The 26,027-nt window shown below is 42.3% G+C and overlaps 1 protein-coding gene across 10 annotated transcripts in view; it reads left to right on the plus strand.

Moving 5' to 3' along the window:
• fbrsl1 (fibrosin-like 1) overlaps positions 1 to 26,027 on the plus strand; it is a 388,555-nt gene that overhangs the window by 150,372 nt on the left and 212,156 nt on the right. For all 10 annotated transcript variants that reach the window (XM_084729063.1, XM_084729058.1, XM_084729066.1 and 7 more), the window contains exon 3: positions 23,650 to 23,751. In XM_084729063.1, coding sequence (XP_084585189.1) covers positions 23,650 to 23,751 — 102 coding nt within the window. The remainder of the gene's footprint in view (positions 1 to 23,649; positions 23,752 to 26,027) is intronic.

The following is a 26,027-nucleotide window of genomic DNA, read 5'->3' on the forward strand; positions in this document are numbered from 1 at the left end:
TGATTGCCATAAGATGTCACAATCAAAGTAACTTCACTCAAGAGTAAAATGCAAGGCAGACATGGTCTCTGGCCTTGCAGCTGCTGCAATATAAAAGGATGGAGAAAGAATGAAAGAGAGTGGAGGATAAAAAGCCTTTCTGTCCCAGGAAGGTCAAGTAGACAGGCAATTTTACTATATCTCCTATCTCCGTGACAATGGTTCTAGCAGAAATTCACTGAACAGCAGCGTGATAGAAATCACAGAGAGGTAATGGTGGAGGTAGAGGGGGAGTGGGGTCTCATGGGAGCAGTTTTCTTCACACTACCGCTGGCCTAAAGATTTATGTGATTTGGCCCTACTGTCTCTCTCCCTTTGATGAAATTCAATACATAGACATATGTTTAAGTGTTTGTAATCTTAAAGATCGTTGCTTGGTGTCTCCAAAAGTGAAACGGTGTCTACAAACAACTAAACAGTCATAAGAGTGTGTGCATCTTGCAGCTATACGGTTTTTGTAAAAGTATTTCCATCATGACAAATCTTCTGGAGTCTGGATGCACCTATAATTCATAAAAAAAAAAAAATAATATATATATATATATATATATATATATATATATATATATATATATATATATATATATATATATATATATATATTAAGCAACAATCCAGGTTTTGGGGGTCTGACCCAGGTTTTGCTTGATTGCTGACAGAGCACAGCTCAGGTAAATGTCAAGCAGAATCAGACTTCCTTGTCTGTTGCTCCCTCCCTCGTTCCACCGCTCTTTTCACCACTGCTTTGGTATTGATTTAAGGCCGAATGTGGTCTCTGTAGATAGAGGCTCGGCCGGCTGGCAGGTGAAGTTTGCTGTGATTTGAATAAAATATAATCCTACTTCAACAGCACCAGACAAGCCCTGGGGCAGATCAATCACACTCCTACTACATCTGAGACACAATTGTCCAAACATGTTTCAGTAGCCAAATGTACATGACTGCTGATATAGTGTCTATATTAACGGTAGTGTTTCTAGAGGCATGTGTTTTGGTCTAAAACATTCCCATTTACATTCCAAGATCTCCTTTGTTCTACCTCTGCTATTCTCCTTCTTGTATTGTGTAAGTCAAACCAGACAGTGGGACTCAACATAATGCCAAAACATTTAACACTCAGCTGTATTTTTTCAATAATCATACCTGTAAATTCAAGGAGATTGGGATATTAATTTAATTTAACAGGTGTATACAACTGGGTCATCAGCATAGCTATACTGAGAGATGTTATTATGTACCTTGCAATTGCTAATTTATTTGCAAAGAAAAGACAGATCAAGCAACACTAAATTGCAAAACAGCTGTGCAGGAAAGTATGAGTAGAATGAGTATCATATGGTAGCAAGAGTAATAAGATCAGTGGCAAGATAGACATCACCACACCGACTGTCTTTCAGTTCAGTTTAGGTTTACAGAAGGATAACGAAGTCTGTACAAATGAGTTGTTGAAATCTGTAGGGTTTCAAGTTTTCTTTTTTTTAAACTGTTTTGGATACTTGAGATCAGTTTAGTTCTGAAGGACTACTCAACCACTACACCGTCTGTGTGTATGTTCAGTAGTAGTTGGCCTATTGGTATAACAAAATATTACTAAGTTGTGATTTATGCATAGCTAAAATTAAAGTACAAATTAAAGCACCACAGAAATAAATTACAACATAACTAAGTAACAACTAAATAGTTACGCTTGCCCATATGGGTTAGGTGTATATAATAAAATGTTACAAAATTGTGCTCAACTAATGGAAAAACAGTTTTTCATTGGCATTACAACTACCATACTTGTCATTTTGCAACACAGTAATCCACGGCAGACCTCATTTATTTACTATGACGCCAATTGACTTATGCCAGCCAAACAGCTAACAGTTATTGTAACCATCAATATTGAACTGTATCTTTGATTGTTGAATGGTCACTTGATTTAGCTGTGAATTTACATCCAATCTTGTCAGGTTATGCCCCAAGTAATCACAATTTTAGTAGCTGATTTAGTTACAAACTAACCAGTAGTTACTAAACTTCAGGCCACATTCAGACAGAATTAGGTGCTTGGTAAGTAGCCACGGGGTCACGCAGCAGTGTGTTGATTTGTGCTTGGAACATAACTGCTCTGTAACAATCACAAAATAATGTTTTCTTTCTCTGATTCACTGGTTTTCTTACTACTAGCATTCCTTCTCCTCATTCAATCTCTACCTTGCACAACCAGAAATGTGTGCTCTCTCACTCTCTCTCAAACAAGCAGAATAAATTGAATAAATTAATTGACGGCACAACTGGGAGGGTGTCATTGTTTGGTCCATGAACTCCACCTGGACGGGGCGGTTTCCAAGATATTTCAGGTTGACTGTGGAGCAGTCTGATTATGAAAGTCATTGGCCACTGCAGCTTTACAGAAGGTTGTGATTCTCCAAAAGTTATCTCCGCTTCAACTTTCCTGCTGCTTGCCGCTGTGTTTCAGAAATGTATCTGTTTGCATCCCCTTTGTCACCCACAATTCAGCTTAAACGGGACCACCACCACCATTCAGACAAATGAGATAACTGATGTTTTCGTCACATCACCTGATTCTGTCTGAAGGAGGTCTAAACTTACACATAGATGGTGCAACCCAGCACAAATCTTAAATATGCACAGTTTCTTTATTTGGATGCTGAATCTATCCCTCCTTCTGCTACTTCCCAACTTTTGTGTTTTGACTGTTTGAGAGCTCCACTGACAGTAGCAGAACGAGAAGATCATGACCTTTGTGGCCCCCTTTAGGAGTGCTGGTCATGGAGGTTATTTGGGTTGTTGTTGTACCGTCTAGTGGACAGATCCTCCTCCACCATCCTCCAGGCCTCCCTCCAGCTCCCGGGCCAGGCCGAGACTTTGAAGGCTGGATGTTGAGATTCAGCAGACAAACGCCTCCTCTGGGGAGCTGACATCATTAGAGCGGAGAGCAGATCCCAGCTCCTCTTCGGCTTCGGTGAGGGAAAGAGAGAGTTAAAGAAAGAGAGAGGGATGGAGAGCAGAAGAGTGGAGGGCGGGTTTAAGCAATGCAAGGTCAAGATCGTGGCACAATTACCCTGGCAGCACTGTGCCCTGGGAGGCCAAAGCCCCTGACTTCTCACCCTGCCAAGGTCGCCCGGGCTGCTCCTCAAGACAATTAGCCTCCCAATATCCTCCTGTCATTTCCACATTCACCACTCACCTCCCTCTTCCCCTCACTCCTCCTCCTCCTGCTCTGCTAGGTAGTTCATAAATTTCAGGCATTGTGTTTTCTACAACTGCAACTCCACATGTGTGTTTGTGATTATACTTTACTCTTATAGTGTGTTACTGCCATCAAGTGGTGCCGTGCAAGTGCCTCATGCACACGTACATACTCTCACCAACGCACACACAAGCCCAAACAAAACCTGTGTACATGAAGGAGACAGGAGTGACACATTGTGTTTTTTTGGGCGCTGGAAGTGGCAGAGTGTCAGTCTGCATACTGTAATATATGAGTGTTCTCTGCTGCAAGAGGGGGTTGGGGGTGGGATGAGCAGAAACACAGAAAAACAGAATAGGAGAGCACAAGTTGTGAATATGGGTCATCTTTGGTTTCCTTCATGCCCAAGATGTGACGTCCATGGCGGAATTTTCAGATTGCCTGTACTGGGTTTCAGACAAAAAAGTGGATAGCAGTTAACATAACTGGTGGTCTTAGATTTTGGAATCCAAAATGAAAACGGATATCAAAATATCTTTCCATGCTTAGGTTGTTGTCCAACAACACAAAATCTGCAGGACAACTGAGAGCTTAAAAATAAATCACCCAGAGCCATCTGAATGGATCTGCTAGACACAAAACAGATGGATAAAAGCAGAAAATACCTTAAATTTTTCCACTCAGCAGTTGCCAAATATTCCCTTTGGAACAATTTAGTCTATCCACTGGAAAAAACAAAAGTCAAACAAAGGCCAAACAATTCTTTTTTTTTTCTTTTCTAATTTTAAAGAGCCTCTGCACTTGATTAGAAGTATTTATTTACATTCCAGTAATAGCATCAATAGCTATTTAAAAGAGCAATCTATAGCAATGCTGCATGCAAAAATGACTACCAGTCCAGATAGTGAGTTGGAACCATGGACTGTATGTTAAATAGGTTGAAATCCTATTTCATATGCAATCTATGATTGAAGTGATTGTTTCTCCCACCCCAGACTCAGGGAAGCTCTGCAGCCTGCAGGAGCTGTGCAGGAGTGTAGAACATGCAAATCATTGTAAATTGACAATAATAAGTAATAACCATTCCTTCACTGTAAGTTGATTAGCTGTTTATTGTCACTTGTCAGTCAATGTAAAGCTAAGGCCACTATCTTGAAAACAAAAGCCCACTGCTCTAAAAATACAGTCTGGAATGAGTAAAGTGGCTGCCTGTCTTAATGTCTGCCAGACTTCATTAACATATTGCTCAGTTTAACCGTTATAAACATCGACACCTTCTACAAGATTATTAATGAGTTCTTACAACTCATAAACAGACACTTACTCATTGAGAAAACATTTGGCATTAATTTGAACTCCAATTAACGTGAAACAGGCAAATAAAAATAGTTATTCCAGCCTGAAATAGACATTTCAGTGCGGCTGCAGCATTGATGTCAGAGAAGCAAGTATTTCAACTTAGCATGATTTCTTGATTTCTGATGACATATCATGATCATGGTATGATTTGTTACAGTAAGTAGATCACAGATTTCTCCTTTAAAGCTACTACAAGGGACTTTCATATTTTGATGATGCGTGTGTGTGTGTATTTATAGAGGCATCAGTAAGAAATAGTGACTGCCTCGTAATATAATTTGAGACATAATTTAACATAATTTGATTCTAAATTAGGTATAACAGCACATAGTATGATTTTACCAAAACAACTAAAAGTATTGGCATCACTCAGTCCCACAACAAGAATAGTCCCACTTATCAGAGATTAAGCCACCATTTAATTAAGTCACGTTAACTTCCTTCATTTTTAAGTGGCACAGATTTACAGTTATACTTTGTTTACCCCCTCACTATATTCCATGTGTTCCCAGTCATGAGGGGATACAGGAGGCAGCTTCATCTGAGGGGCCTTGCCAATTAGAATGCACAGTGAATCCGCCCGTAAGCTTATTAAATCACTATTATCCCTATTAACACAATGGACATGATCCTCTTCTACCAACTGCATCCTCATTTTATGTAGTGTACATCACGACAAGCGGCGCCTGTCAGATCATCTAATGCTGTGAATATGCTCACACACACACACACACACACGTACTTGTAGATAGTGGGGCTCAAATCCCAGCACATGACAACGTTTTGAGGGATCATATAGATGCAAATGCAGCCATGTAATTGCACAAGCAGTAGATCTGCGCTCTCTAGGCTGGATGCTGTCACGTCAACGGCTGATTCCATCTGCTTTTCATCGTCCCCCCCCCCAACCTGATTTCCATACCAACCCAAAGCTTTAGAATCCTCTCATCCTTCCTTTTCCGCCGCCTCCTCCCCTTCCTCGATCTCCTCCACCAACCCATCGCTTCTGGTCCAAGCAGGAGTGATGGAAATGACAGCAAAGAGGTAGATGTCACAGCCAAAAACCTAAATGACAAGGAGGAGGCCTCCTGCGTAGTTTCTCTTCCCCTCTTTGGTCCTCTTCTCGCCTTTCCTGAGGGTTCTAACCATCCTATCATGCCTTCTTCCATATCTGACATGTACAAACCTCCCTCTTCCGTTGGTCTATCCTTCTTCCCTTCTCCTACATTTTCTCTCCATCTCCCCGCTGCCTCTCCTGACCTCCCATTATTCTCCGCAGCCTTCATATTTTTTTTCTCGTCAGGTGTGCTAGCTGCATGCTTTCTGCATCTGGGCTTATAGGGATTTAAAGCATTCCTTATGCAGGCCTGCATATGGAGATAGATAAAAGCCAGTGTGACGGCAGTGTGATGCGCTACCAATCTACCAATTTGCTGCAAGTCAAAAGAGAAATGATCCCTTGCTTGGAAAAAAGGACTTGGCTGGAAGGGATTGTCAGGAGGAGGACGGTGCCAAGACTTTTTTATGTGCTCATTACTATGATTGGGGTGATTGTTACATTGTGCTTGCATATGGAAACCACCTGATCTTCCTTTTGTGTTTGGTAGTCGCATTCACTTTTTTACATAGCACTGCTCAACCGAGGAATGTATCTGAATTTTCTTCTTTTTTGGCAGGAATGCAACTAAATTTGCAGTTTCACCTCAGATAACACTTTGCTGCAACCTTTGTCTAGAACAGCCGTTTTCAGCCAGTGGGCAACAGATCCAGTGGAATTTCCTTATGGGTGGTTAAAAAATATTTTTAAGTAATTCACAAAGCAAGTTGTTTTTAGTTTAAATGTCTTCAAAAATGACATACAGAAGCATGCTTTCAATGACAAGTCATATTCCTAATGACAACCAGTGATGCTGAGCTGAAAGCACAGTGTTGAATGTGTAGAAGTCCTGTAACAGCCCAGTTCTTTTTGTTTGTTTGTTTGTTTGTTTGTTTGTTTGTTTTTGCCATGTCATTTTTCTCCCTCATTCATTTTGGGAGGTGGTCCTCAGAATGCTTTTAACAATCAGAAGTCAGCCATAAGTTACGAAATGTTGAGAACTCTTGAATAGTGTTTAGTAATTGTTGAAGTTTTGTTTAGGAGAGATAAATCTATTATGGGAAATTTTCACATATAAGAAATTATATACAAGACGGTGCAAAAAGAAAATGACAAATGATGATAGATGGTTGTGGTTATTTTTACATGTGACAGTTTTTTCCCCTGCGTTTTTATTAATTGTGGCATATGTACGCATAAAAAGTAACATAGATCATAAAAATGCTACATAATTGTGAAAATGAGAGAAACTAAATTATCTCTTTCTCTTGCAAGCTTTCTAAAGAGTTTAACATCCTGCAAGACTATGTGAATATAGCAAGTGGTTATAATGAGTATTAACTGGTATGCAGTCAGGATACTCAATGCTATTTCATATATTTTGGTTTTTATTCCAGGTGGAATCATTTTGCCCAAACCTATGCTTCTAAATTATGTTGTTTGTTGTTGCTACCTTTAATAGCAGGAAGCACAGGTGCAACTAGTAACATTAATGATAGCTCTGCTGCATTAAGTGTCCCAGTAAGCCAGCATGCTCAATAGGGCCCAAGAACTGAAACACCTAAATAGAATGCAGTCATTGTTAACATTATCAATTACTTTTGCTTTTTCTGCTGAAACACAGCAAAATGACAGGTGTGCAAAAGGTCTATTGTCTGAGATGCAGGATGCAGGTCAGCCTCATTGTAGGTCGGGTGGTTGAACAAACATTGTAGCTTCAAACCACATAGGAGAGAGGAGATAATTGCACTGTTAATTTAAACTTGGTGGTGTTTGATGTAAATGAGGCTTTGGGAGTTTGTACATTGCAAGAAGACAGCAGAGATCAGATTTTTCAACACCGCCATCTTTGTTAAGGTCTGCATTTATATAGTACTTTTCAAAACAAAGTTACAAAGTGCTTTACAAGACAGAAACAAAAATCATAGTGATGAAAAAAAATAATTAAAATATTCTACAAGTTATACACTATTACGCAAAAGTATTGATATGACAAATAAACAGAATTCCCTCAGCACAGCTAGTATCAGGGATCAGGTCCTGGTCAGTCGCAGGAACACTTCAGGTAAAAACATCAGCATATAAACCACCGCACACTGAACTGAGTTGCTGTGATTTCATTTGAAGCGAACGGTGCGTTTCGCCCGTGGCTTCTTCAGGTTTGCTCAACAGAATTCAAGTAGTTATATGACAAATAGTAAAATGAATAATATAAAAAAGATTTTATAATTATTCGGATTAAAAGAGAGGTCACAACTGAGTGTCGTCTGCATATGGATGAAAGCTCACAGTGTGCATGCAGATAGCATGCCCCAGTGGTGATCTATTTGCCAGTGTTGTTTGGTGCTCTGTACTGAGCATTACAGCCTTACAGGTCCACCATATTGCTGTAGTTTTCCTTGTTGGCATGCATAAATGGGAAAATGTGCATCTTCACCCAAGAATTGCATTGATCCATTAATTGTACTGTATAAACACTTCAGAAGTGTCAGGACAGTAGGAGTCAGATAGTGTGATCCAAAAATGTGGGGAGATACAGTGTACATGGGCAGATATAAACACATAAATACACACAGTAGTACATACACATGTAGGCCTCTATGTAAGTATTTACACATATGCTAATGCACACACACAATATATATTCAAACATTTTAGCAGATACATTGCTATATTCAGGCACATATACACAGAGATAAATGAATATGAGTATTCCAGTACACATACACGCACTTTAACTCCCCTACCTCTCCCTCTCCTTCATCCAACACATAACACTTCCTCCGAAATTCACTGGCAGTGTGTGCTGTGCAGGCATGAGATAACGTCCCAGAAGTTTTTCAAGGGCAGGACGGGTGCTCAGACATCAGAGGGAAGCCGCGTCGAGCCGAAGCTGATTCATTACATGTGTTGCATCTGCCTCCTATTAAAAAGCCCAGAGCACTCTGGCTGTCTCTCCCGGTCTCTCTTTCTCACTCTCTGACTGCAAACTACCTCCTGACTCCTTGCCTAGACTTCATCTCTGTAAAAAACTTGCTCTTTCTGTCTCTTTCTTCTAAACTCTCCTTCTCCTCTGATGACATGCCCCTGCTCCTCACTAAGTTTTACAGATTAGCTCTAGCCTACTGAACAACAGTACTAAGTTTAATCAATGAGTGTATATGAATATTTTAGGATCAAAGCTGTCCATACATGCAAGATTGTACCTATATGGAATATTTTCTAATATTGCCATCTTGTGCAGGAAAAGTAAAAACTTTAACATTAATTCAGTGTATAACCTAGAATTCTTTTCTTGCCAACATGGAAAACCACATTGCATCATTTCAGCTTGATTCCACCAGGCATGGCTGCATCACATTACAGCTGCACCACGTCTACTGGAGCTGAAAGCTGCCATTCCACGCAGTGCTTGTGATTCCACCAGCAGCACAGCAGCAGCACTCAGACATTAAATAAAATGGTAGACAGTGATAACTTAAATATAATATAAAAGTTATACAGCATTAAGTAGTTATGTGACAGAGTGAAATTTAAAAAAAAAAGTTAAAACGATTAAAATGACAGTCAATAACACTTCAAAAACGCATATATTTTTGATGGATGCCACGTCATTCTGCACAGAGCAGATCAAGCAGGCAGGAAGTCAGACAGAAACGGCATTGAGAATCTGGTCAGTTTTCAAAATAGAACACCCTGTGCAGACTTGTAATCATAAAACAGACAAAAAAAGGACTATTTAACTATGTGACCTACTTATCCATGGTAGTAGCACAAAAGTCAACAAAAGAGGACCAAATGAACAAAATCTAAGCAAGTCGCTAAACACTGGCAAAAAATTCCACCTCTGACATTCTGTTGATGGGACATGCAGCCATGTGGGGGACAGATCAAAACCATGGCACAGACATGTCGTGTCCAGTGGAATCAAGAGTTAGACTTTGGAAGTGTTTGCTTTTCATGTTATGGTGTCATAGTGAGCTTAGAGTTAAAGGACCAGTGTGTAATAATTACAGGAATTTATGTACATAAAGGAGATATATTATATATAAGTATGTTATTTATTATTATCAATCAACGTTAACTCATAATCTATATGTTCCTGTTACTTTAGAAATAGCCATTTATAGTTACATACTGTCGGGTCGACTTACGGAGATCATCATCCTCCGCCGTATACGGCAGCACAGAGTGGACAAACTGCACTAACAGTGAGTCTTGAGAAGCCCATGGCGACCTTACGTAGACGCCGCAGCGTAAACACAGAAGTAGACGGGGAGGATAGAAGCGGGTGATTGCTGGCAGACCATTTAGCGTTGTGAACCTTGACTGGCACAGTTTTGACAAATGGAGGATCATACATACACTGTACCAGAACAAAAAGCAGCGGACAGTGAATCCCTGTCATCCAAGAAGCGGAGACGCGAAGAAAGTAAACGCAAGCATGACAGGAAACAGCAAAAACACGAATCAACATTGGCATAGCGTTCACACGATGGAAATCGCTGATGGAGGACAAACGTTTTCACAGTGATGCCGAGGTTGCCTGTTTTCTGCTGGACAGGTAATTCATCCTACACACATAATTGTAGTTTGTTGTGAGATAGCTTTCGCTCGCCATTTTGTCCGCTGACAGCCACCATACTCTTGGTGAGAGAGGGGCGGTGTCGGGATAAATCCTCTTAGTTGCAATCTAAGGTTTGAACGCTAGATGCCACTGGAAATCACACACTTCTCCTTTAACTCAAGACCTTGTGTGCCCATTGATCTCTTAACAAGGTTTTTGTGTTGATCAGGTTTTTGCAGTTGGATTTGGCTCTGTTTTCACATGAGCTATATTGGCTCTTGTTGCTAATGCTAACTAGCACCTGACAGACATATTGGTGTGGCCAATATTATTAGACAACAGGGATGTTCCCAATGACTAATTTCCCCATCAGTTAACTGGAAATCTAACTTTGGACAAGGTGTCTAGTCTAAAAGCAAGAACAATAATGTCATATTGGATTGCCATGTGTAGCTAAAGTGCCTGTGCTAAATGTGATTGTGCATTGTTTCAGTTGAGTAGTCCTATGCCAGTGTATTCTGGCACAGCTTACATACAATCTTATTTTCATTTTGTAGATAAAAATGCTGTCAAACCGTGCTGGTTTAGATGTCATCTTTGTCACAGTCTACACATCCAGGTGTTGGTGCCCGCCTGCCAGGGCTGCAGCCCTGGCTGATGGTGGGTGATTACATAACATCTCGTATTTCTGGTGCTGACTAACTTCTGTTGCTTTATATTTGAGCCATGCGACTAATTTATGTTGGCTCTTAAGTAAAAGGAATGTCACTGAAGACATGACAAAGATGATTTAGAAACAGTTTTGCCATTATAACATTTTTTCACCAAAAGGCATTGACATGTTTATGTTTGCAATTGTAAATTGTCCTGCACATTAAATGATAATAATACCTTGATCACAATTAACCATCAAATTAAATGGATCCTTATAAATATTGATTCATGTTAAAACAAACACATGTAAGTAAACCCCAGTATGATTATCTGATTGGTTGTCTGGTATTTTAGCTGCTAAATATAGATTTCTGTACTGGCCTAAAAATGTCAGTTTCCAGTTTCTTGCTCAAATAACACATATCTGCCATTTGTTTTCAATAGACACTGCATCTGCTGGTAGAGGTGTAAAATGCATCATTTCCCGTTTGCCGTTACGACAACGGCACATTTTAAAGCCTTCATAAACTGGCATAGTCATTTATTGGCCATATGGACCCCAGGAAGAGTACTTGTTGCCAAGATAACAGCTAATGGGGATAAAAATAAACAATAAAGCAAAAGGAAATTGGTCATGGACTGGATCTCCTTTGTAAAGCTGGTGCTAACTGCTATTACCACTATAGTAATTGAAACCTCAAGTGAAATTAGAGTATAATGTGAGCTTGCTGCAAAGGCTTTCCATAGGCAAACATTGTAGGATCCCCTACCTAAAGAAATGATGGTGTCCATCCTTTCAGAGGTAGACACAAATGTCCATTTTCTTGTCCTCTACATTGTTTTAAGCTTTATCAGGATCTCTGTTGTAGAAGCAAAATAGCGTTATTTAAGAAGCAGGTGTTTGCTTTCTTCAGAGCCTTGTGTCTCAGTTGGTCAGTTGCACATTGGGTCAGTGCTAAAGCAAAAGTGTATTGATTAGGAAACACGGCACGATTTTCCCCAGACAGTCCATTAAAGAGCCATTTACTTACCTGATTGACGAACACAGTCTAAAGTTAGGGCGCCTGGAAGTTTCAGACTATTCTTCATCTTGCATTTTTTTAATCACTTGCTCATTTCCTTTACCCCACAATCTCATCTTCAGTGTTTTAATTATGTCATGGTGAATGATTGCTGGTTTTAAGGTGTGTGTGTCTGGTGGACTTGTTAAAAGGGGCCTTTTTGCAGCGCGTATGCCAGCTTCAGCTGATAATTATTTCAGATTACATTAGAGGAAATTAAACATTTCTTAACGTACGTGTGAGGGTGACAAAGTTATCAAGTGCAGTTGCAGGAGAGAGTGTGAATGTTGCACTTCCAAAAATGTAATTTTTTTGACTGCTAATAAGATCATTTTCAAGTGTTAAAAAATAATTAATGGTGCTACAGCAGTTGAGCAGAACTGGAGTCTTTAATACATTGATCAGTGGTGCACAGTGGTCAGTGTAAAGTATGTACAATATCAAAGAAAAGACACATCACACATCATGTTTTATACAAACATGATGTGTGAAGTGGCTCAAATTGGGATTGGTCTGATCCGTGTATTATTTATAGAACTGCATTGTAAAGTGCTGATTAAATACAGATCATATTTTGTATGTATTGACCCTAATAATGTGTATATTTTTGTGTTACATGATGTGGATTTGCTTATTATTTACAGAGAGCAGTATTTTCCCTGACATTCAGCCAACTTATGAGTTCAACTTGTGAAAATCTGTGTGTAGTCAGACATTCTGTCATTTTAAAATCTGTCTGGACCACTGATCTGTCTCAGCAACAGACTCTTATCATCTGATAAGAGTGTTTACGCCAGTGTTATCGCTGTCCATTTAAGGGTTATGGAGTTGAGAGTCATAACTGATAAATCCTTCCCACGTGAAACTGTTGCAGAATCTGTGATTGATGTAGCATACCTACAGTTATTATGGTCACGGTGCTGAGCAGTGCATAACCCTGCATGTAGGAGGCAAGTTTTATCTCACACTTTTAGACATCTGAAAAATAAAATCAATAATTTGGTTAAGATATTGCTACAGTCATGAAAAAAAAGGTTAAGTTCAGTTTTAATGCTTTAGTCTTCCTGTGCTTTGTTCTTTTTTAAAAGACTCAATGGTAATTTATTTGGTGAAAGTATTTTACAGTGACCCATATTTGTAATTACCTCTAACCTGATTAAATATAAGCTAAAGTTATGACTATTAGTGAGTAGTGATGATAGGGAGCACCACATAGCAGTCACCCATTTGGACCTTAAAGGGAAAATTCACCACTTTTCATGTGGATGTCCAGTCAGTGTTGATGATAAATTTATATGAATGAAATGAAACAATGCATTCCTCAGTGCTGCTATATTGACAGAGATAGACAAGTTCTCCTGCTGCAAAATTTGTTGTTCTTCCTGTGTCCAGTGATGCCAGAGTGATGTCATTGATGTTAAGGAAGAACTACAGGCTATTTCAGCTTCGATTTCTAGTCTCCTCCTCTGGGTAGCGAGGAAGCGTGTTAGATGAGTGTTTCTGTCAAATAACGCTATGTTTTGGCCAACAAAGTAATAGATATAAGCTAGGTAACATGGGTATTAGAAGCTGGCACGCAGTGCATCATGGTGCATGTAGGCACTGTCAGCAGTGCTTCATGAGAGGGAGAACTCGGCTTTTTTGGTCAATATAGCACAACATTTACTAATGGTGCACCCAAATCTGGACATGTTATTCAGGAAAGCACAAATGATGTGATAGGAAGAGATGTTTCTTCTGCCTGATGTTGCTCATTGTTATTCGGGAAAAAATAATTTCCAAAATGTAATGCAGTAGTGTTAAGTGCGATACTTTTTTCTCTTTATCAAAGTACATTTTTACCAGGGCTGCACAGTGTGGCCAAGTGCAATATCCAAATTGCAGAACAGCAGCATTATAATGAAGTACTCCAGTGCTGCACAGATCCCCTGGCCTGCAAATGTTGTTCACAAGATGTTTTTAATTGTTTGTGTTTTAGTGAACATGAAAACTGTAATGCAAAAGTGATCGTTCCTACTAACTGTATCGCATTTTCAGTCAAAATAAACGCACATTGTGCAGCCTTAATTTCTATGATAATATGAATTGAATAATTTGAATGAGCGACTGAATGAATTTTTTCACTTTCTACAATATTTGCTCAATTTAATGTGACATGGACAGATACAGATAATGACATCTCTGTGAACCTGTAACATTTACCACCAACACTAACTGGACAGCTACATATAATGTGATGAATGCTCCCTTTTAACTGGTATTAGACAGCATTAAATTATTTTCATTCTGCAACAGTATTTATCATTAGTGTTCATCAGTGGCGCTTCTTTGTTTGAGAGACATGGAGATGGAATGCCAATGAGGTCATGAAGTTGTGTGTAAACAACATTAATTATGAAAGAATGCGGTTTTTGGTCTATGCAAAATGTTATCATGCATAATCGAGTGAACTGAAATTAATATGTATGTAATACTTTCAAATTATTTAATCACATTTTCCTATTTTTTTCTTTTAGGTTAACACTGAATTTCTGCAGCAGCTACTTTGAGGTTTAGAATTTATACATGCAGTATGTTTTGTCTTTTCTTTCCATGCCTCCCCATTACCTTGAAAATACTCTTGGTGATTGAAAGGTCTGTTGAGATAATGGCAGTATTGAGAGGTTCAGAGGCACACACTTGAAAATGAATGAATACATCATCCTCTCTCTTACTCTCCAACAGGTTTTGCTGACCACTAAGTGCAAATATGGCATTTCCAGAGCCGTGCACCACAACCTGAAGTTGTTTTACTGTGACTTTGAATGCACCCTCTTTTTTGAAAGCCAAAGAGAACTTTGACTTGCAAATAATCATGTCGAGTTGAAAAAAATTAGTACAACCTCCAGAGTGAACACCATTTGAATTTCTCTTGTTAGCATGCATAAATCTTTTGCAAAATGCGCTCGCTGCTTTCAACGCTAATAGTGTACACAGAAATCAAAGCTGTGCGTTTCTCGTGGAGCAACAAGAGAGGAGTGCGATCTGCATAATGTTGGCTCCAGCAATGAAGAGCAAAACGCAGATCCACGGCATTGCTCCCTTGCTTTCCTTCCAATAACATCATTAGCATTTTGACATCATCGGCCTAATTGTTGTTGGTAGCTCTGAGAAATGCTCGCCTTGGAGTGGGAGTTGGGAGGGAGAGGCAGGGGCCGGGGTGTTTCTGCTGTAAGGCCCTGTGCTTATCAGTGCAGGGCAGATACTGTTCCTTTGGTCCTTGCTGACAGGTGAGGTGTGTGTGTGTCTGTGTGTGTGTCTGTTGGTTGTGGTTGTCAGTGAACCCCCGGGACAGGTGCTGAGGGATGGGTTCGTATTTTGGAGCAGGTGCACCTCCCCTGCCCCCCCTCCCTCCCTCCCTCCTCTTTCGCCTTGTTCCCTCACTCCCCCAGGAGGCATATGGTGAGAGTGATTGGAGAGACCCGGGGCCCCGCAGGGAGTGCTCTTCTCCCCAGTTCATCTGTTCCAGACGGGGCCCTGCGGGACACTCAGGCTCTCCTGAGGTCCCTGTTGGCTGGGAATCAGGCCGAATAAAGCGGCTTCGCTTTCAGGTTGACTGCTTTGTTACAGCGCAGGGCGGTCGCGGTGGCCACCCTGGTTAGCTTTACACAGTGAAGAATTGTACACTGCAATTTTGTGCACGGGACACATGCCGAATGGCTAATAGGTCACGCCCTCCAATTTGTTTGCTCCATACCTCATTTGTACTCAAGTGTTGCTTTTAATCTGCCGGCTCCTGTCGTGTCCTGGTGTCATTGCTTGGAATAGAAACATCATCTTACTGTGATTTCACAGGCTCTTATTTGTGAACCAGCTTACAAATGTGGTGCAGTTCTGAGTGCACTAGGAAGGAGAGTTATGGGGGCATTTTAGGCCTTGTATAATATGTGTACCTCTTTTATGTGGTTATTTATTATAAGGCGAGCTCTATGAATAATGTATGATTAAAAGGCGTAATGGATACACTGGGACTCGTCAAAATAAAAGCAAAAATCCATTTGCTCTCCCTGTAGTAAATCCACTAGCTTGTCCTTGGGCTAATTTCCAACTTGGGACTTGGTGGGGGAGTGAGTGCACGTCTTGATAGCGATTTCAAGGGAGGGAGGTGTTGGTTGTGCTGTAAAGTGAGAGAGGGAGGAGGAGGAGGAGGAGGAGGACGTGGAGGAGGAGGAAAAGTGAAATGAGACATGGATGAGGAACAAAGCCAGGAACACCTCCTTCTCTTGATGCCTCCCTCCTTCATCTCACTCCATCCCCGACTCTCTCTTTCTCTCCTTCCCTCTCTCTCTCTCTCTCTCTCTCTCTCTCTCGTCTCTGTCTCTCACCATCTCGGAGCTCCTTCCCCCTGCCTCCGAGCAGCTGCCACTTCTGAGCCTGAAGAAAATGAAGGCAGATGAATCAATTTGGCCTGTGGCCCTAAAGTGCACTTGTCTGCACCCCAGCCTGGGCGGGGGGGATAATGAGCCGATAGATTGAGCCGGTGCCGGAGCCCGGCACTGAGCGCCGAGATGCCTTCGCCCGCCGCACCACCGGGCCCCCCTCACATACACACACATAGACACACATACTGCTGATGCCTCCCTGAGCAGCGGTAGCAGCCTGTCGCTGGGTTAATGGGGGTGAGGGTCCTTTGCGCAGGACACTTTTCAGAGCAAATTAGAGGAAGGATCTGTATCCGTCCTCTTCAGCCCTCCCTTCTCCGTATTGCCCCTCCTTGTCTCCTTCCCGCTCTGTGCACGGGGAGCCCGGAGAGCAGATTGGAGCGTGGTAGTGCGGAGCAGCATCAAGGCAGCTAGAAAGGAAGGGGCGGGCAGAGGGGGTAAGGTCCAAGATCCTAGGGTAATCAGGATTGACACTGGGACAAGGCTGAGGCACAGCCTCCCTGAGCGCTGTTGACAGGTGACGGCAGGCTAGGGAGAGACGAGGCAGAGTGAGAGGAGCTGGAGCAAGGAGAGGAAAAAGCGAGGTCAGGACTAACAGCTTCTCTTATTCAAGGAGGAAAAAGGTTGGAGACCGCGCAGCCATCCGATGCTCCCCTAAAACCCCCTGCAAGGTGAAGGAGGGAGGATCAAAGGAGCAGGACAACAAAGCATCACCCGCCAGCCTCCAGCCTGCTCCCTGCTGACGGGCTACAGATTGATTGACACTGCAAGGAGAGTGAGGAAGAGTGAAAAGGAAGAGGAAGTTAGCCAAGCCTAGCATGAACTGATGTGAACCAGTACTGTCTCCATCGATGCCTTGACTAGCCCTTTCTAAGCAGGGGGGCTCTGTGACTTCACCCAGGGTTAGAGTAGTATAAATGAGCAGACCCAAGTCGGCACTACTCAACTTGGGGGGAAATTAAGATGCTGGAGGGCCCTTTGAAGATAATTAAAGAGCACAGAGCGGCAGCCTCCAGAGAGGGACTGCAGACATGTTCAATACCGAGACTAATGGAGCTAATTTCCAGTACATTATTCATGTAAAACACAGGCCCTTACTTAGCCATGTTTTTTCTACGTCTCTTCTATCTATCGTCTTAAGTCAGATTGTCCCACACACACATTCACTTACATCAACCTGATTAACCTTGTCCCAATACTGCATACGTCTATGCAAAGCAATAATAAGTATGTGTTCTCGGGCCAATTTGAATTATTAAAAAAGATGCTAAGTACATAAAATTAGGTCTTAAAATCCACAGTCTCTGCTCTGAAACTGACTTGTACAGACATGTCTGAGCCATCAAAACCAGAGGACAGTGAGACAGCGGAGATTCTGCTTGATCCTCTCAGTCTGCAACAGGATGGTATTTTTTCTATCTAAGTGTTGGATTGTTAGAACTGAAGTGAGCAGTAACGGGCTGATTTGGACTGAAGGTATGTTTGTGACCCAGCGTTGACGGTGTCGTTCATGAGTATATATGGGGACCCTGGCTCTATTGCATCACTGAGCCATATTTCAGTTTAACAGTAAGTTTAAGAGTCTAACTCCACAATTAAGTACTACACACTTCTCAGTTTTTTCATGTTTTCAGCAACTTTTTTCTGACATGTATAAAACTAGAAAAAAAAATGTAAGTCCTTAAAACTGCCTCAAGGCTGCACTGAAGCCAGTACAGAGGCATTACCTCAAGTGTAGTGGAAAGACATTATGACCTTGAACTGTGTCACCACTTGCGACCAATCACATCTCAGTAGAGGCCATTAGCCCCACCCTCAAGCTCTTGTCCTTTAACATTAATGAGTACACAAAAAAGGAAAAAAAACAACACATGAAAGCTGTACAGTTGGGAGCTTAGGGCCAATTAAACACCTCCCCAGACAGGAAATTAGTCCCTGCCTTAATCACAGGCAGTCAGGGTTGCCAATCTTTTGTCAGAGTTGGTGAATTCCTGCCTAGATCAATTGCTCTCCTGTCCCGTAGAACAGCGGCTCGGGGAGCGGTCCTTGCACACTGCATCATTAACCTAGGCGGCTAATTAGACGCTGCGCTCTGATCAATAGCCAAGTTGATTTCTGACTGGGTAATGTAGCCGCTGGCCCCTGAGGAGACTGAAACACTTTGGGCGCCTTCAGGAATCTGTCAGCAACACTGATGCTGGGTAAACAAAGTAATCAACGGCTGCACTTGACGGCGGCGTGACGCCGACTGTACCTTGACGCTCTGTCTATGCCTCCATGTCTGCCAGCTTGGCTGTCAAGGAGGATTGCTCTCTTTGTGTTCTCCTTGAGAGAAGGAAATCAAAAAGGCCACCATCTATTTTGAGATTCAAGGAGTGATTAGGCTGACAGCTAGTCGAGAGAGAGCAGGAGAGGCAGAGGGAGAGGCGGGTGGAGGTGGAAGTCAAACCTGATTAGGCCCACCTGCAGGTTTCTCTTTCCTCCATCTCTACACCCTGATTGCTTTTGCTTGACGCCAGCTTCCCCCTCTTTTGCGCCACGCTCACCCCACCACCCCACCCCCGTCCTGTCACTGTTGACCTCAGCGCACTGCTAATGCCCCTTGGCCAATCAGCATGCTTGCCCTGGCGGCGGCAGGGTAATTAAAAGGGAATTGTGTCTACTTGGCATGTGAGCTTGTGGGCACGAGGGTAGACAAACACTCTCCCTACCGCCTCGCCTCCCTCCCTCTCTCCCAGCCAGGTGGCAGCGTACAGGACCTGTCAGATTAGCTGATGACCCTTTTAATTCTAGCCCAGCCGGGGGCCATAATTGATATTTACCGGGAAAGGTTAATTGTAGCAGTGATCTGCTTAAATTACAGTGGAGATCAGGAGAACGGGGCCAGCCAGTGCGCACGCCGCCAGGGGAGCTGCTACACGCAAACTGCTAGTCAAATGGATTACACCCCGCGGCCATCGCCACTGTACTCCAATGTGGGGAAGCAGCACGGGACACTGTGATTGGCTGGTGCTCTACCGGCACAGAGACTTTCTTGCTGAGCTCGCCAACCTCCCATCTGGCTGGGAATTTGGGTGCATGCCAACTGCGGGTCTTGATGGCCTGCAATAAAATAAGCCATCCATGTTTGCATTAGGGTTACCATGATGTGTAATGTGGGTGGCTGAATGCAGATACTGGCATTTGTTCATGATATTTCCTGACAGTATTCGATTTGGGGTGGGTTTTGTATTTTGGTAATTTGGCCATTTTCATGAGCAGAAAACAGCAGAAATAAGTAAAGTAAAAGTAATTATTTTCTTTAAAATGTTGTTTTGGTAAAGGTGGCTGTATGCATATTATTTAGCGTTGTCTTCCCACAGTTTGAGCTGGACGTTTTGCCTCTTTACTGACCTCGCAGAGTTGTTTTTGGCCTTGCAAAGTTAGTTAATAAGTGTACCTGAGCTGTGAGTGAGTGGAGAGGATGGGGAGTTTAGCCAGTATACAACAGTGGATCCTAACATTTACTGATTTTACCTGTTCAGCAACATCATATATATAAAAAAAAATATATATATATATATATATATATATATATATATATATACATATATATATATATATGTGTATATATATATGTGTATATATATATATATATATATATATATATATATATATATATATATATATACACATATATATATATATATATGTGTACATATATATGTGTGTGTGTGTATCTCAATACATAATACATGGCCAACGATTCAGTATGATTTGGTTCAGCTCTGTCACAATACGATATGATACAATACAAGATAATTCAAAATGTGAATCTTTACATTTTGATTCAATTAATTTGTAAGGTACTATTAATTGCAAAAAGAAATCTTCATAGTTTTACTAAATCCAGTAACAGGAGAGACAGAGAAAATGGGACTTTACAGTGGTGTTAACATCTTATTATGAGTCTCAAGTGTAAATGAAGTACTGCCTAAATGAAAATCTGTGAACAAATTTTAAAACTGTTCAAAATGCATTTTTGCATTAAGATGATATGCTACTCTGTTTAATATGAATGCTGTGGTTTTGATTAGTGTGGGGAAAATGTGATGCTCTGTGTTACCTGCCCTCCCAGTGCCCTGACGTCTCCGGGTCAGTTTTGCAGAAATTATTTATAGCAGTGTTTCTCATTTTTCTTATAAAAAACAAACTTATTCTACATTTGTGCGCTATAAAAGCTTGGTGGTGCGACACGGTGCAGTGCCAGTTCTTTCACTGTCTGTTTTCAGCGCCGTCTGTTTTGAGGAAATGAGGAGGAGACACAGGAGGAAGGGGGCACTTGTTTTCAGTGAGCAAGGCAGCAGGCATCTAGAGAGAGTGGTGCAGGCAGAGGCAGGGAGAAAACGGAGGAAAGTTGCAGTGGCTGTTCACCGATGCCAAATCTGAAACATATGTGCATCCTAATGAGATTTATCGATATGCTAGTACTGCATCGATTTTTTTGTAATTCACGTTTAGCTTTTTACCGATACAGGCTACTAGTATCTTACACATTAAAGTCAGATGCATCAGCTGCAGGAGTGAATCACACAAAATACGCTATTGTTGCCTAGCTGATGAAATGGTCAAGAAGGAAATTGGCCAGTACTGATTGGTAGGTTAGAATACAGTAATAGAAAAAATGTATTGATCTGTCCTTCAAATCAGTCAAATTTGACTAAAATTGCAGCAATGGCCTGAATCTCCATGACTACTGTAGTACACAGTCACAGTTGGGTTTACTGCATTGTTGCTCCTGCGTCCCTGTTGCTAGCTAGTTTGACTAGCAACAGTGGCTCGAGGTTTGGGGTTGCAGGTGTTTTTGCTACAGCCAGTTCTGCTTTGCATGTAGCCAAAGCACAAACTGACACTGAGCTGTGAGACACCACACAGACTTTGCGTTTCCCTCAGGTTAAGAATAGAAGTGCCACGGCCCATTGAGAGTCAGTTGAAGCCATTATAGTTTTGCAGTATTGTTATGCACAGCTGCCTAACCTGTGGAGGTGGTTATAGATCCCGGTGGGTGACAGAAAATAAGATGCCATCTGGAACTTCAACTTCTGTCCCCTGGTGTAAACATTGTTGTCCTACTATTATTTTGCAGAATGATTATTGCAGTACCCGAACTTTTGATGAAAAAGGGATAGTTGTGGTTTCTCAGTGGCTGCGTCAGGTTTAAAGCCCTGTATCTTCTGCCCCTGACTAAAGATGTTCCTGGCCAACTAGTAGTTGTTAGTTCATACAATTAGTCAACCAGTCATCACACGTTTATGATATTGATTTAATCATATAAATGTATATTAAGGGGCATAAAGCGATCAGCCTGTCAGGGGTCGCATTAACTGAATATTTTCCGTCGTTGACCGGTTTTTTAAAACGGTGACGGAAAAATCTGAAGGTCATCTGTCATTTTGACAGGTTGCAATTCACACTCCTGACCACTTGGTGGCGTGTGAGCATATTAATTAGCTATTAGGTTCGTTCGAGATGAACTGCGCCTCGCTTGGAGAGTAGACGAGATCAGGTGGCCACAGCAGGAGGTGGAGACAAAAAGCTGCAGCCAAGTCCGACAGTTTTCAGTAGATTTAGGAGAGAGTAGAGGAAGAGACACGAACATCCTGTTAGATCACCTGTAGGTTACCTGTAGTCTGCAGATCATGATCATAGCTGAAGAAATAAAGTGCGTTCTTGATCGTTGATTGAAGTTAAAATAGAAGAGATCCTCCTTTTGACGCTTGTAACATCTGTTCTTTTATCTGCCTTGTAAAGCACTAAACTGTTCTTTTGATAAATCATATATATAACCTTTATTATTATCAGACACAAAATATCTGCTTGCTGACAGATTAAAACTTCATTGCACAACAGAAGACTGATATGTCCAGCATTAAATATTACAGTTACACAGAAAATTAGTATTTTATACAACACGTGGTGTTTGTTGTCAAAATTAAGAGCCAATCAGAGCCTGTCAGCTTGTCAATCAGGTGACAGCCAGGCGTTTGCAGTTGGTGGAGAGCAGCTGCGGCATCTGGCTCTACAAACTGCGGCCGCCTCGACCTCGTGAGGTTATCGTTGCCCACATGTGCATGACGTCAGTGCAAGTCGGGACACAAATTTAACCGGCATGCACTATGCGGCGATCACCGCTGATCAATTCTGCGCAGGCCCGGATCATCTCAAACGCACCTAGTGTCACGGCAGCTGAGTGTCAGCAGCTGAAGTTTCTTCAAAAAGCCCAATAACGATGATGGTGTTGATAAAAGAGGTACGGTGTGGATTCTCTGTTCAGCTTGTTCGGACTGAATATTAATTAAAAATGAATGAAAAGTAAATGCTATTGAATATGTAATTATTATCATTTTAAAAATTAAAGTGACAGGTAAAAATAGATTATGACGGGATTTTTATGACCCTGTCAGTCAAAATGACAGACAACGAAAAAGTCTAGCGCAACCTCTGCAGCCTGTTAAATGCTAATGGAAAAAGCAATAATGAGTCTCGTTCAAAACAAGGGAAGAACTGTATTGTTGTTCATCAAACTGGCCTCAGAAGCTGTCTGGGTCTAATAGGACTGCTAACTTAGCTAACTAGCTAATGGCAGCTACAGCACAGTTAGCAGCAATGTGCTGGTGACTAAAGTGTTATCAGAGAAAAGGTCTGTGTCTCAACAACCCACCAGGCCTAGAGACGAGGCACAGCCCCCGAATGGAGTAAGAGAATTGAAAACAAATTAACACAAACTTGTATTACTTGCATTGCACAATAAAGATAATGTAATTCAGACAAAAATATCAGCTAGTATTATAGTCACTGCTATTATGAAACACACTTGGCTCCAACTAGGATGGTTTTCAGGAGTGGAAGTAAAAAGTAGAAGAGAAAAGTGAAAGATGCACAAAAAAGTCTTTGGTGTACTTTGGAAAAGTTTCAGAGTGACGTCCATTCCCATGTCATTTGTATTAAGCAGGCAAAATGACACTGGCATGGTCTTTTAATTTATAACAATTTTAATCTTCCTCCTTGCCATTTTATAAAAGTAATAAGCCACTCTGTAGTGACTTACAGTTACATCAGAGCAGCTTTTAGGATTATACTTTATGCCTCTCAAATGTCTGAAAAGTAACCCTAAATCACTGCCTCTCAGGGAATAGTGCTCAGTTGTGATCATAGTGGTTTGTTTCATGTGGTGCATGATTTTAAGGTGTCCTCTTTTCCTGTTTCCCCTGCAGATCAAGCCTTTGGCGCTGCGTCCTGTCAAAGTCAGCGAGGACGAGACGGTGCAGGAGCTCAACCGACCGCACAGGAGCAACTCCAAGGAGCAGCTCAGCGAGGTGAGTCCTCGGACAAGACCTTTCCCCTTTTCAAAGACCCCCTACAGAGAGCCGGGCTATCCACTTTCACAGGCCAAGGCAGGGGACCCCTGAGTTGGGATATAGAGAGCAGGCGGACGACAGCAGCATTGAGGCTGAGATCAGAGGGCAGCCGGTGCAGGAGCTCCTGCTGTTCCCAGCTATCACCTCATAAATCCCCTGTATGCTGGGAAAAAGACTGGTTGGCTGGCAGCACACAGACAGGAAATGATTTGCCTGGTAACACAGCATCACCTAGTTGGCCTGGCATTATTTAAAGCGTGGCGCGGTTAAATGTAGACATGACCTAACGCTGCTCAGCCAGGTGCGGGCTGACCTCGCCAACCCCAGAATGGAATGAGTTAAAGAAAGTGTTCCAATTATCGCCGCGCCGGCATCCATATGCCAGCCCATTTAGAGGATGAGTAGGTGGCAAAGGAAAATGGAGGCCAGGCATTGGTGCAGCATAAGGGATGAAATAATGCAATTTAGATACAGGGGAAGTAATGAGAATTTATGCAAAATCCCAAGCGGCTCATTTTAAATGAATGTAGAAATATGCTTCCTAACTAATGCCTGTCAAGCAGGCCTCCCAAACCTAACTAAATTCAATCAGACTGCTCATTTAGCTGACGAAAGCAGGAGGGGAGAGAGGCAGAGAAAGACGAGAAAGGAAAATATGCAGCTTCCTTTTCCAGCAGGGGTAAAATGATGGCAAGAAAAAGATTTTAATGAACTTATTAAATACATTGTTTTAAGCTATTCAGCATTCCAATTGAAAATCTAGCCTGATGAAAAAAAAAAAATCACCCAGCCTAATTTTTCCCATCTTCATCCTCTTTTCTCTCTAAGCCTCGCTGCTCTGTTTCTCTTGTGCACTGTCCCCCCTCTTCCCCTCGTACTATTTCTCTTGAATTTGTGTAAAAGGCTGTCTTTTAATGAAAAAGTCAGGAGGAAGAGGCGGGCTTGTCAGATAAAAGAGCGAAGCCGGTTGACAGCTCTGACAGGGATATACGACAAGCACAGAGAAGGAAGGGGGGGGAACATGGATGAGGGGGGTGGTAGAGTGAGGGTGGAAGTGGCGGTGGTGGTTGCGGGGATGGCGGTGGAGTGGTGATGGGGGGTGCACTGTTGAAAATTGCACGCTGTAATCGCCGACGGTGTTAGATGTGGCATGTCTCTCTAATCTGCTGCCAAATAAATGGTGCACAGACGTTGATCGTTGTAGCCACGGCATCCCTATCGCTCCATCTCCCTCCCTCTGCCTGTCTTTCTCCTACCTTCTTCTTTCTGTCTGTCTGTCTGTGTTTCCTTCCCCCTCTCTGCTGGCTGTTGTGTTCCACTCAGTAAAGGCCTGGACTGATTCCTCACCACCGCCATGCCACAGTCTCCCCTATATTTCTTATTTTCTCAGCTCCATGAAATCTCCGCCACCGCACTGAGAGCACCGCTAATTTTCGTAAAACACGCTCCACCACATCAAAGTGGCTCCCCGGCTTTAAGAGCTCTTAACTAATGATGCCGCGTCTGCAACGAGTAAAATGGATTTCTCTTGTCTTACCGCCAAAGGAAATAGAGACAAATGCGACATGTGGACGCGCCCGCCTGCCCGCCTGTAAAAACAGTCATGCATCAATTTGGGAGCGGGGGGCTGAAAAAAAATTGCAGGGGGATGCTGTTTGTTCATTGCCATGGTCGGGTCTTTATCTGTTTATTTTGACTAGGTAATTGTGCCTGCAGTGCAGCGGGGCCCCGGCACTAAGCCACACAGGGATTAGGGAAATATGAGGTGGCGGGGGGGTGGGGGGGGGTTCCACTGCATCTGTGTCCTGCGGAGGAGAGGGCGGCAGTTGTGGGGCTGTCAGGGTCTCTAACACCCTCCTGTATCCACCCACACCCACCCACATGCAGCCCAGCTACCTGATCTTCCTGCCACCGCGGGCATACATGTTCGCACCCCTTTTCCTGATCACGCTCCAACGAGCTCCGATTGGCCCGCCCCCTGGCCTCCCCCGCGATGACAAAAATCAATAGTCTGGGTTGGGAGAAGATGGACTGGACCCTCCCCTCTTGTCGCCATGTTTTTCTTTTTTCTTTCTTTCTTTTTTTTTTTTTTGTAAGGAGAGTGGAGGAGGGGGCATGGAAATGGGGAGAGGATTAGGGGGCGGATTTAGCAACATTTCTCTTCTCCGGGGCTGTTTAGTTAACCCTTAAATGCCGCCAGCATCCGCCCCATCCCTCTCGCCACCAACCACCAT

Source organism: Lutjanus erythropterus, chromosome 10, assembly GCF_056507025.1.
Source record: "Lutjanus erythropterus isolate fLutEry1 chromosome 10, fLutEry1.hap2, whole genome shotgun sequence".
Taxonomy (NCBI): Eukaryota; Metazoa; Chordata; class Actinopteri; order Lutjaniformes; family Lutjanidae; genus Lutjanus; species Lutjanus erythropterus.